At 51.4% G+C, this 12,500-nt stretch overlaps 1 protein-coding gene across 1 annotated transcript in view; it reads right to left on the minus strand.

The window, feature by feature from the left end:
* Positions 1-12,500, minus strand: part of LHPP (phospholysine phosphohistidine inorganic pyrophosphate phosphatase) — a gene marked incomplete at its 5' end in the record, with an annotated part of 70,188 nt that overhangs the window by 47,618 nt on the left and 10,070 nt on the right. Inside the window, one exon of the mRNA XM_010140381.1 lies at positions 10,062-10,153. Within this exon, the coding sequence (XP_010138683.1) occupies positions 10,062-10,153 (92 nt within the window). The remainder of the gene's footprint in view (positions 1-10,061; positions 10,154-12,500) is intronic.

The raw sequence follows: 12,500 nt of genomic DNA on the forward strand, positions 1-12,500 counted from the left end.
AGAAGCAGAGCCCTGCGGCTGCAGCGGGCAAAGCGCAGGGTACTGTGCAGCCTGTGAGCCAACACACACCCGCCTGGCTCTGCTAACTCCATCACCCGGCCGTGCCTCCCTGCTCCTCCCCAAATCCTCCTCAGTGGCGAAATAACTCCTTGCGCTGATTTCCCTGCTCGCAACACACTGATCAGCCAACGCCTGTGTTGTGCTTTGGTCATTTAGCGACGTGTTGCAGCGGGGAGAGCTGGTCCCCACCAAGCCCAGCCTGGGCAGGAGCAGAGGAAGCTTCCCCAGAGCACACCCAGGTCCTCCTGGCCTACTTCAGGATCATGGGTCTTAGAGCTACCTCCAAAAGGGCATCCCCGGGGGATGGGCTCCGGGGTTTGCTCTGCTGCTGCTGGAACTGGGCAGGATGACTCACGGCCCTTCGAGCTTCCCACCAGGGGACGGTGGAATTTGGAAGGGCAAATCTGACACCTCCTCCTCCCTGTATACTCAGAGGGCACTCAGAGCACAGCTGGGAACGGAAAAGACACTGGAATGGCCAAGACCACCCTCCCAAATGACTGGAACGAGTCCCCGGAGACACCACAGAAATTGTATTCGCACGGGAATGGGTCTGTGGAGTGGGATCAGCATTTAGCAAAGCATGAGGTGGCCAGCCAGGCCTCCCCGGCCCTGCGACACATCACTGGTTTTGGGAGGCTCGAGTTTAAAGACTTGACACAGGACATGGACCCCACGCCACAGCCCCGGCCCTGAGGGCTGAACGAGCTCATCTTCCGGCAACCTGCGAGCGCAGGGGCTGACGCGTGACCGAACAGGCGGCTGACAGTGCCTGCAAACCACAGACAAATAAGAACCGTAATCGTTCCAGGGCAAAGCGTGAACATGAGTCACAACCCAGCGCCAGCTGCAAGCTGTCTCCACCCCCAGCAAAGAGCACTGCTCCCCTGGTACATGAGCACTCACGTGTGGAGCCACTGCAGCTTCCCAGCTTGTGCAGCAGACCTAAGGGTGGCACTGCCAGGGGCTTCCTTCTTAACGCTGGACAAGTCACATCACGCCTCCCGAAGGGGATGAAAACCCGCCACCAGCACAAGTTGGAGGGGCAGCAGTCCCATGTGGCAGTCTTGTGGCTGCTCTCTCTGCCTGAGCAGGCTGGCAGCTCACATGCAGTTCAATAAATACCCGTCTCCGTCACCTCCGCAGCTGCTGAAGAAGCCACGTGTCTGCAGCAGGGTCCTCAGCACGGCTCTGGGAACAGCCGTGATGGCTGGTGGCCCTCTGAGCACACCCCACCGCTGAGCACCCAGCTCCTCTACAAGAGTGCGGCTGTGTGATAAGATCACGGGGCCCCTCAAGAGCAGAAAACACGCTGGGGACCAGGCAACCACTCTAGATTTGTTGGTTAAACCCACTCTTGGGCTGGGCCCAGCTCGGGGCTCCTCAGCACAGCAGAGACATGGAGCTGCTGGAGCGCGGCCAGAGGAGCCCCAGCAGTGACCCGAGGGTGGAACCCTCTGCTGGGAGGAGAGGGCAGAGAGCTGGGGGGGTTCAGCCTGGAGCAGAGAAGGCTCCAGGGAGACCTTAGTGCAACCTGTCAGTGCTGAAAGGGGGCTTATAAGACAGGGCCAATCTTTGTAGCAGGGGCTGTTGTGACAGGACAGGGAGTGATGGGTGAAACTAAAAGAGGGAGATTCAGACTAGAGAGAAGGAAGAAAATTTTTATGCTGACGGTGGTGAAACACTGGCCCAGGCTGCCCCGAGAGGTGGGAGCAGCCCCATCACTGGCCCCATGGCAGGTCAGGTTGGCCCTTGGGGCTCTGAGCACCCTGCTCTGGGTGCAGATGTCCCTGCTCCCTGCAGGGGGGTTGCACTGGATGAGCTTTGAAGGTCCCCTCCAAACCAAAGCATTCTGAGACTCTATGACTGTGTCCCTTCTAGCTGTCTCCTTAGACCAACAGCTGTTTTGGCCCTTGGGGCTCTGAGCACCCTGAGCTGGGTGCAGATGTCCCTGCTCCCTGCAGGGGGTGGGACTGGGTGAACCTGGAAGGTCCCTTCACCCCAAACCAGCCTGTGATTCCGTGATTCTATTAAAAACCCGACTGTCACTAGATAATCCTGCAGGTGACCCTCCAGCACCCACGGGCCACACGGCACGGTGTCACAGCACGAATACTCGGTTGTTTTGTGCTTGCCGGGTGCTGGCACAAGGTACGGCTCCAGCACCGTGACTCCTGAGCACGTTTACCGTGCGAGCAGGAGCCCAAGCCAGAAGATTAAATATCAGATACCGAACCGTTCGCTCCGAGGGAGTTACATCAGCCGCTGGCTTGGGCTGCCTGCCTTGGTTTGCTTCTCCCTCCCTTGGAAACCAACGCTCTGCTTTGGCTTTATCCATCAGCGCAGTCTACCCTTCTGCCCCGTGCTGCTCGCTGAGAGGACTCCTCGCACCAAGCGAGCTGGGATGACATTTAACTACCGGGAAATAAATACTGAGAGAAGAGGAACCTGTGTTTTAAAAAAAGGAAATCTCTAGTGAAACCACGACTGTGCAGCTGTCCCAGCTCTGCCCTGTCTGCAGCACATTTCAGCACGCTCGTTTATGGAAATAAAGTAGTTGGTGATTGGTGTGGTATTCATCATCGCTGTCAAGCGTGGAACAAGCTAACAGAGCTCAGCGTTCTGCAAGTGACAAGTGTGGAGAAACACTGCTGCGCTCGGCCGGCTCCCAGGACGGCTTCGCGGTGGGACTCACCTACCACAGCTTTATGCTGGTGCAGAGAAAAGGCCCCTGGAGATAAAAATAAGCAGGGACATGCTCCCTGCCCCATCTCATAGACTGCGTTGCTTGGGCTGGTACCAGGGAGCTTCTGGCAGGAGCTAGAGGCGGGCTTGTCCCACCCAGAGTCTGTGGGTCCCCTCGGACAGGCAGCTCTGGGGTGGCCATGGGTGTCTGCAGTGACAGTGGGTGCTGTCAGAGTTGAGCACACTCTGAGCAATCCTCAGAAAGCCCCTGAGCTGCCTCCTTTCAGCTGCTCCTGCCACACCACATCAGCTCGTGAGTTATGTCTCTGTGGGGAGGAGAAAAACAACCTTGCTGGACAAGCAGCTGCCCAGGGCTCTCTCTGGTGTTCCTCACGGAGATGCAGGAGTGTGCATGGCCATGTCAGCTGGAGGATGCTGCCAGCCAGGCTGAAAGAGCACGTATTACCAAGACATGGAGGCACCAAAGGAAACGAGAACGAAAGCAGAACGGCCATTAGCTTTGGATGCTTTTCAGAGAGGGTCTGGAAGTGGTTCAGTGCCACACATCAGTGGCACCTACCTGAGCCACATGCCCTCCCAGGTCCCACTGCCTCTTCTTCTGGTAGCGGATACTGGTACCACCTCTTCCTCTTTCAGCCCTTCAGTGAGTAGCTTCAGGAGCAATGGAAACCTCTGCGGCAGCTCTCTGCTCCTGCACGCGTCGTGGGGATGGGAAGCAAGAGGGGAAGCGGAACGGCAGCAGAGGCTGACGCAGTCACTATCACTGTTGAGCTGCAAAATGCAAATTGCTTCTTTTCACAAGTGTTTGAGATGTGGGAGTGGATTAGAGCAGGGCAGCTGAGGAAAACTGGGTGCTAGACAGACAGAGAGCAGAACTGTGGAGACTGCTGAGCAGTACTGCTCCTCCTCACCCCCCTGAGCCATTCCTCCTGCACTCCTTGCCTCTGCTCTCATCACAGAGCTCCTTCCTGATAGCCACACTAATTTTCTGAGAACAGCCCATGATTATACGTACAGCACCTAGCATGGCTAAGTCCTGAGCACACACTGCTTCCTCCAGGTTTAGTACACTACCGACAAATAAACTAACCCACTCATAAAACACCCCCAAATTTCTCTTAGGCCATGATAATTAAATTTACACATTAGCTACAATGCAGCAGAACTCTCTGTCCCCCCTCACTCCTTTCAGGTGTGTTTTAGCTCAGGTATAATCCGCATTTAGAATGGAATGGAATGGAATGGAATGGAATGGAATGGTTCAGCTGAAAGGGACCTACAACGATCATCTAGTCCAACTGGTTTCTCTAATATCAAATAGTAACTTCACTGGAAAGAAAACACTTGTCCATGTTCAATTCAGGAAACAGAAACACTCAGAACGCACTAAAGATGATTCTTTAGAGTCAGAGGGTAAAATCTTCTGCTTCCCAAGGCCACCACCTGTATGTCAACAACAACATATTTCCAACACAATCTGTCACTTTGCATTGTGATTGGCCATACCCTGCAGAATCACAGAAGCGTTCAGGTTGGAAAAGACCTTTAAGCTCATCAAGTCCCTCTGTTCCCCCAGCGCTGCCAGGTCCCCACTGACCCCTGTCCCTCAGCACCACCTGGACAAGGCTGGGAAACCCATCCAGGGATGGGGACTCCACCACTGCCCTGGGCAGCCTGGGCCAGGCCTGGACAACCCCAACGGGGAAGAAATTTCTCCTATTATCCGACCTAAACCTTCCTTGGCGCAACTTGAGGCCATTTCCACTTGTCCTGTCACTTGTTGGGAGAAGAGACCTCACTGATGGTTGGATTGTTGCATTGTAACACCCGACCACAGCAAGAACTTAAACCTTTACATAGGCCGTTCATTCCTAAAGCGCCAGTTATTAAATCTGTAATTTCTGTGTCACACCACCCTGAAACCCGGTTTTAACAAACGTTGCTTCAGACGTTAACTCACATGAACGATAATGCAGCATTTTACAGTGGAAATACGGGTTGGAAGCTTTCCATATCATACCTGAAACAGGCTTAATTATCAGGAGCGTGAGGCCACCGAGACGCCTCTGGTTCGGTTTCAGCACAGCGGGAGTGCCGCTGCCTGTTCGTTCTCATCACGCCCTCCCGGTACGCTCTGTCAAGACCCAGGAGATGCGAACGAACTAATAAAGTGTTCCCCTTGCCCGTGGCTGGGAACGCAGTGAGCGAGGAAGCGAGGGTGGAGGGATGCTGCTTCTCTGCAGAGCAGGAAGATGCACTATTTCTTTGCAAAAGGTGTCACGAGCTTTCACTTGCTGATGCAGTGACAGCTCTGAGTTTATCTATGGGCGAAACCCTTCAAGAACAATTTTATAGCTATATCTAGGAGGTTGTTAAAATAATGTTATAATAATGACCCACCCTGCTTTTCACCATCCTGAATCAGCTGACAACGGCAGCCTCAAAGACTTCTCCTCTGTCACAACTTTTGCCTTGAGTACGTCTGGATTCTTCTGGCAAGCCCAGTTCCTACAGATCTGTACAAATTCTGTGCATTTCCTTCGATCAGGTATGAGGAACACCTCACAAGCCACCTTATTAAGAAAGCCAGGATAATTATTGTCAGGGGGTAATCACAGAGCGAGGAAACCGAGTAACGGCAACACAAAGTAACTCGACCCAGTTCTCCTGGAGAACAGTGGCAGAGCTGGTGGGAGCTGAGAGCTCTCATGGAATTTGCTCGTTTTATCCTCCATCCCTGGGGTGTCCTTTGTGTCCATAAGAAGGCTGCTCAGGGATGTGGCACTATCAGCCACGGCCGTGAGACAAATCCCTAGTCAAATGAAGAAAACCTCGTGTGGGCACTGAGGGGGACGAACCCACACTGCCAGACTCTGTCACCCTTCCAGAGCCCACAGGCGAGCCGGGGCTGTGGGTACCACCACCAAGAAGAGTCCTGGCTACCGCCGCACGCCAGCGATGGAAAGTTATTTGCTTTTTACTTACAAACCAAGACCTGTAAATGAGAACGAGAGGGAAGGGTAAGTAATTCCTCCACCCTGCCAAGAACCACCCGCAACCTGACGCACCGGCACACCTCAAAGCTTCCGATTTTACGGGAAGACAGTTGGAAAAGCCTCAGAGTGATTTTTCTCTGCTTTAACTTGCATGCTACAAAGAGGAACGAGGATATTACACAGCATTGCAGAATCAATAGTTACTGTGGAAATCACTGGTTTGATGTCAAGGCCAATTAGCTGCAAGTGGAATTAGCACATACCCTGTAAGGGAAGACAAGCATGTGTTCTTCCCAAGATGGGAAAGATGCTGGTGACAAAGGGCCTCCACACAGATGTGCACAGAAACTTCGTAATCAGATTTCCCAGTGCTATAAAACCTGAATCCACCTTCGAGAACCTGGTCTGCCCTGTAGGTGGGACCAACGGAAAGCAGACAAACCTGCAGACCAGACTGACCCTTTGCATTTGGATTTTACACCTAAGAAGGGCTGTACATGGCCAACCCAAGTACTCACCCCATGTCAGAGACCCATGCTGGCTGAGGTCACCTGAAAAGGCCATCTTATCCCTTCACCTTCCCACCGTCGCCCTGCCTTGCACCAACAGAAATTCTATTCCACATTGCAGCCAGGATTTATTGCATGTCATGGAGTAATTTGTGCCTGATGCAGCTACTGAGAAAGAGCTCGAGATTAAGTCACAGAATCACAGCATGGAGGAGTTGGAAGGGATCTCTGGAGATCATCCAGTCCAACCCCTGCTAGAGCAGGGTCACCAGAGCAGGATGCCCAGGGTGGCGTCTGGGTGGGGTTGGGATCTCTCCAGAGCAGGAGACTCCACAGCTTCTCTGGGCAGCCTGGGCCAGGGCTCTGCCACCCTCAGAATCAAGCAGTCCTGCTGGAGCATTAAGTGGTTTAGAGGAGAAGATAAGTGTAGATGCAGGAGTGAGGAAGGTGAGAAGTTTGTCACACTAGAGGAAGCTGGCTGCACAAATTGTATGAAGCTTTAAAGATCCAGAAGAAGCAAGATGAAGGAGGTAACTTTCAGGATGACCATGCAAGGTGGTATGAAACCGAATGTTTTTGCAGCAGCTTAATCCACTTTGAATCTCACCCTGCGAGCAGCCAACGCTGAAGGTGACCTCGCAGAGGCCAGGGAGGGAGGCAGCCCCGGGGCTACGCTGCCTCTCCATGCGCAGCCCTTCTGCTTCTCCTCTGGACCTCGACTTGCCTGCCGAGCCAGCCACTCCCACTCTGCATTCACAAAACCCATTCCTCAGTCCAGCGGGAGCTGGCACCCGCCACCACCGTCACTGAGCAACATGGCACAACACCACCACGGAGAAAGGCTCCTGCAAGCAAGATGCACCGAGCTGCTTTGCAGCCTGCGATCTGCACGCGGTCGCTGGAGTCCCTTTGAGAGACAGTAAACCCTGGCTGTGGCACGGAACCCTTGGTGGCGCACAGTGGGCAGTGGACCTCAAAGTGCTACACGGAAGAGCATGTAATCTGCACGGCCCCTGAAATAAGGAGAGCTGCCCTGATGCACACTGGTGCATCACCAGATGCAGGTGTCTGCCAGTCGGGGACAGCACTTCGGAGAGGATGGAGGGGTACAGCAGGATCCCTTGGACCTACAGAACAGCATCCACAAAGCCTTCATGGGGATAACTTGTGCAAATGATGTCATTGCCACACATCCGGCAGGGTGCTGTGAAACGCACCTGCAACAGCTCCCCGGGGCAGTTCCTCTGCTGTTTTTTATTTCAATCTCCAAGCAGCTCTGCATCCATTTGGCTGAAGTGAGGCAACACTGATGGGGTGGAAATGGAAAAATCTACTCACGGCTGTAGAAACGCAGGGACAACTCAGCTGGGGTGATCACCCGTGTCCTGAGCTGCAAGACTCTCATACCCTAAACCTGCAGAATTCCCACTGCACCACTGCTCGGTGTCTACACCAAAACCTTGATGCCTTTGGGCTTTGCGTTTCTTCTGCAAAAACCGCCTTAGCTTTCGGGAGAGGTCCCAAAACCGCAGCTAGTACTGATGTGAGCGTGCTAATGGTGCCATCCAGAGGTCCTTGGGTGTAGCACACAGCTCTGTGCCACCAAGAACCACCATACGAGTGAAAGGGAGCCCCTGTGCATCAACTTATACATCAGACTTTAAACTAAAGCCCTCATACAATAGTAATTATCTGCTATTTTTAATTTATCTCGCCCATCGGCTTTCACTCACTTGTTTTTTTCCATCTCTCTCAATACTCAGTGTGAGTTTTGATATTCCCAATATACTAAACCACCCATTTTTATAAAATATATACATCTCTGACCTTTCTTGGCAAACAAGAGCTATTTCACGTTACTCCCACTGCTAACACTAGGACTGGCGCCACATGCTCAGTTTAGAGACACTCATCTGTACTGCTGTGCCGTACCACACGAGTTCAGCCTACAGCAACCACCCACCGGAACAGGGAACAGGAGACAACAATCTTTTTTTCCCCATCCAAACAGCTGATGACTCCCTTTCAACTCTGAAATCATGACTGGAAACAGAAGATGTTTTCCCAGCATAGGATTATACATATTTACGTGTCTGTGTGTGAATATTCCGTTTACGCCAGCTGCCCGAACAGTCTGGATGCAGCACCACCTGTTTATGATGGGCAAAGTGCGTCCCAGGAGGTATTTGTTGAGGAGCGAAGCTCTGGTTTATCTATCTCTGTGTGCGGAGATACCTCCCCCACCGACTCCGAACCGGTGGGACATTACGATGTGGGTTCACAAAGTGATCCCATTAATAGCAGAGGAAAATCAACCGTTGAATCCTCATTCTCTCCTTGAGGAAATTATTGGGATTACACAGACTGCAGATGAATAATCCCAACAGCACAAACGATACATTATTACTTTATCAATCTTTGGGATTTTTGGAGCTTTATTCCGAAGGATAACTGACTTTGAGGCGTACTATCTTAAAGATGCAAAAATACACAAAATACAATCAGTCTGTATTGTATCTGTCTTTTCGTCTCAGAAATCACCTCTTACTGGTCCGTTAGAACTAAGGCCCTGGGCATTATTTTATCACCTTACACAAACTAAAAGGAGAATCGAGAAACAGACTGACTTGAAAACTAACAAAATAACTTTTGGCTTTTTTTGTGAGCATCATTCTCACTTGCTGCATCCCTCCCAAAAAGACTTTTACACCTTCTGAAAAACAAGAAAAACTGTAAAAATATAAATTATGTCAAACGACAGACGGTGTTGCTGAGCCATGTCTACTAAAGGAGGCACAGTTAAGAGGAGATTTTGAGCGTTATGGAATCCAAACGTTAAATGTAGGGACCGACGCACTGCGCAGCATTTGGAGAGTCACCTCGAGCTGACCTCAGACCTAACCTGGCCTGAGGACCACCTTCCTGAGCTTCATCTTCCACCAGGCAAACCTGGACCATGCCCTGTTTATAACCGCTCCCAGGTCTCCGACCAGCAGCTGCAGGGAGGCAGCTCTTGGGTCAGTGAAAGCACCGGCACGGAGACACCTGCATGGAGAAGGGCGGGCTTGAGGGGTCATTTGAAAGAGCTGAGGGAGCCTGCAGAAGCCTGCGTTCTGGTGAGACGAGACGTGGAGGAGCAGCTCTCCCATTTCAGACATCTCGGTGCTGAATACATGTCTGGAGGAAACAGCAGACATATGGAGTCCTTCAGAAAGCTGTGAGATATGACCCACAGATCGCTGAGTCAACAGTCTAATTTCATAATCGTAACCCTGCTAGAAGTTCCAGACACGTCTTGCATCAAGTGTACAACACTTCCGTGCAGCAGCAGAGAAACCAGAACACGCAAAACCCAAGAAACGCACCAGTTCTAGGCACTGTGGTGAAAAAATTACAGCAGTAACGCAACAGAAAAGATCTCTCTAAAAGATCAAAGACAGTGTGTCTTCCCCTTCCTGCTGCTCGTACATACAGTGTTTTCCCAAACTGCAGTTTGCAAAGAAAACGTCACCGTCCGCCCAAGCCCAACTGCTGCACCAGGAGGGCTTTGTTCCACGCTCAGTGACGGTAAATCTGTGCTACCAACAGGAACAGATCTGGAAAAGGCATGAAAAAACCTTCGCTTGGAACATGTTCCGAACCGTAACTCCTTTCAGAAGTTAATGTGAAATCAGAAAATCAGAAATCAGGAAATCAGAGTGCAGTGTCTTTCGGCAGCAAGGTGAACACAACGCCTGTTACCCACGGTGATTTCCATGACCGTCCCGTGGAGCGCAGGGTGTGCACTGACCTGTACTTCCCTGTCCGCACTTGCAGAGCTCTCATACCGCACCGCTGGGCACCTCCGACATCGCTCACGATATCGTCTCCAATCATGATGGCCTGTCAAAGCCATGAAATACAGAAAAACTGGCGTCAGGTGGCTTTTATTTCTGCCATACGTCACACTCCCTTGACATAACAAACAGCCCGATTTGATGTCTAATACCGGCATCAGACAAATTAAACAAGATAATATTGTCACCGTATTGATTAAAAGTCATCCTACCTTGAACACAATTCATGTTATCGCTTCTCGATGCATGTCATCAGTCACAAAGCCCAAAGCGACTGGGCACAGATCAAAGGAAATGTTGAGTTTTATGTTCTCCTGCTCTGTTCCTAATGATGCCTTTACCTTACACTCCAAGTAGTTTAAATTAAGCTTAACTTTTTAAACATTTCCTTAAAACTCCTCAAAAGCTGAAGCCTGTGGTCACTGAGATGTGCAACTTCGCAGAGCCGTGCTCAGGCTGATACAGACATTTAGAAAATCCCTGTAAAACCTAATTTATTTATTTTTGCACAATGTGGTATGTACAGGCTCAGCATGGTTTGTGTTACAGTCAGCTCAAGTCCATCCAAATTCTAATGAACCCTGCTGATGAACAAAACAATGTCACTGACACACCTCCTGGCTGTGCCGAGGTTTGTTTGAGTGCCTGATGAAAACACGGAGCACACGGCTCACTTCAGAGTTCTGTCTTTAAGACCTTTGTTGAATTGAAGCATTACCAACTGAAGGGTCTTCCTCAGTAACGTCTGCATCTTCAAAATTTCAAGAGTGTTATCACATTTATTATTTTATTATCATCCTGCATTTAAAATTATTACATTTATTCCGTTCTTCAAATTTAAAAGTGGCTGGAGGGGGATCTTTTTACAGTTCCAACAAATACCAGCACACACACAACACAGTGATAGCCAGTTAGTGAGCAATAAAGCACCTCTCACCCTTCCCAAGACAAGACCCAGTTCATCTTCCACGTCACCCGCACTCCAGTTCCCTCTCTGGGAGCGGTCTGCTGGGCAGGACTAAATCACACAGACTGAAGACGTCTAAGAACACTAAAGCTCCAGAGTTATTATTACTGATCATCTAATTACCACAGGATCTTCTGTTGTGAGAAGTGAGGTGGGGATCAGTCTCTTCTCCCATGTGACAAGTGACAGGACAAGAGGAAACGGCCTCAAGTTGTGCCAGGGGAGGTTTAGGTTGGACATGAGGAAAAATTTCTTCCCCACTGGGGTTGTCCAGGGCTGGCCCAGGGCAGTGGTGGAGTCCCCATCCCTGGAGGGGTTTCCCAGCCCTTGTGTCGAGGTGGTGCTGAGGGACAGGGGTCAGTGGGGAGGCTGCCCAGGGCGGTGGTGGAGGCCCCATCCCTGCAGGGGTTTCCCAGCCGTATCCAGGTGGTGCTGAGGGACAGGGGGCAGTGGGGACTTGGCAGCGCTGGGGGATCGGTCGGACCTGATGATCTTAAAGGTCTCTTCCAACGACTTTTCTAAACGACTCCACGCCTCTGTGATGCTCCCAATTATCACAGAGCATGGGAAGGAAATCTCAGGATATACCTGAAGCTGCAGCAGAACAGGATTTTCTGAGAGCATTCACGAACCAAACTGAGCTACGAACACGTCTCTCTGGACCAGCTTCAGCTGATAAAAACTAAACCCTCTGTTGAGTGATGCATCGGGTGCAGCATCCAAGATTAGATGGAGCAGTTACCAGGCTGGTCTCCCATGCTGGTTTTTAATCCTGTTCACGTGAGGGACGAGGTCAGAGCCAGGGAAACCACGTCCATAGGGAAGGAGCAGCAGCAGGCTTTGGGACAGGTCCCTCTGCCTTTCCAGCTCTCTGCAAAAACTGCTTCAAAGCCAGCTGGGGATGGAGGGCTCGGTCCTCGCCCTCCCTTCCTCATTGGCTCACTCTCCTCATCCACCCTGCTCAGGGACATGCACGTGCTCCTAAGAAATGCCTTCCCCTGTAGATAGTTCACCTTTCCTCACCGCTCCTCCAAACAAGGAAAGGAGCACAAAACAGGGAGAAACTGATGGGGGAATTCTGAGTAATTAGTAAATAAAGGACATACAGACAGATGAGGAGAACAGAATTACCCCGCTGTTGCACCTAGAGCTGCAAAGAACCTGGCAACACCGCTCCCAGCCAACGACCGTTACCAATTTCCCCCCGTGGCTGCTTTGAGATGTTTAATCACTCTCAGCCACTGGCTTTAATAGTTTCTAATCCCCTTTTTTTATCAAACTCCTCCCAACACCTCCCCGAGGGGGACAGGGAAGAGTCCTGCAGGGGAGACCCCAGCAGGGGACCTGCCCTCCACCACCCACACGCCCTGGCTCAGTTGAACCCAGACGCTCAGCAGGAGATTTCTGAAGAAAAGCCAGTTTCAGC

Source organism: Buceros rhinoceros, unplaced genomic scaffold (genome assembly GCF_000710305.1).
Source record: "Buceros rhinoceros silvestris isolate BGI_N320 unplaced genomic scaffold, ASM71030v1 scaffold26217, whole genome shotgun sequence".
Taxonomy (NCBI): Eukaryota; Metazoa; Chordata; class Aves; order Bucerotiformes; family Bucerotidae; genus Buceros; species Buceros rhinoceros.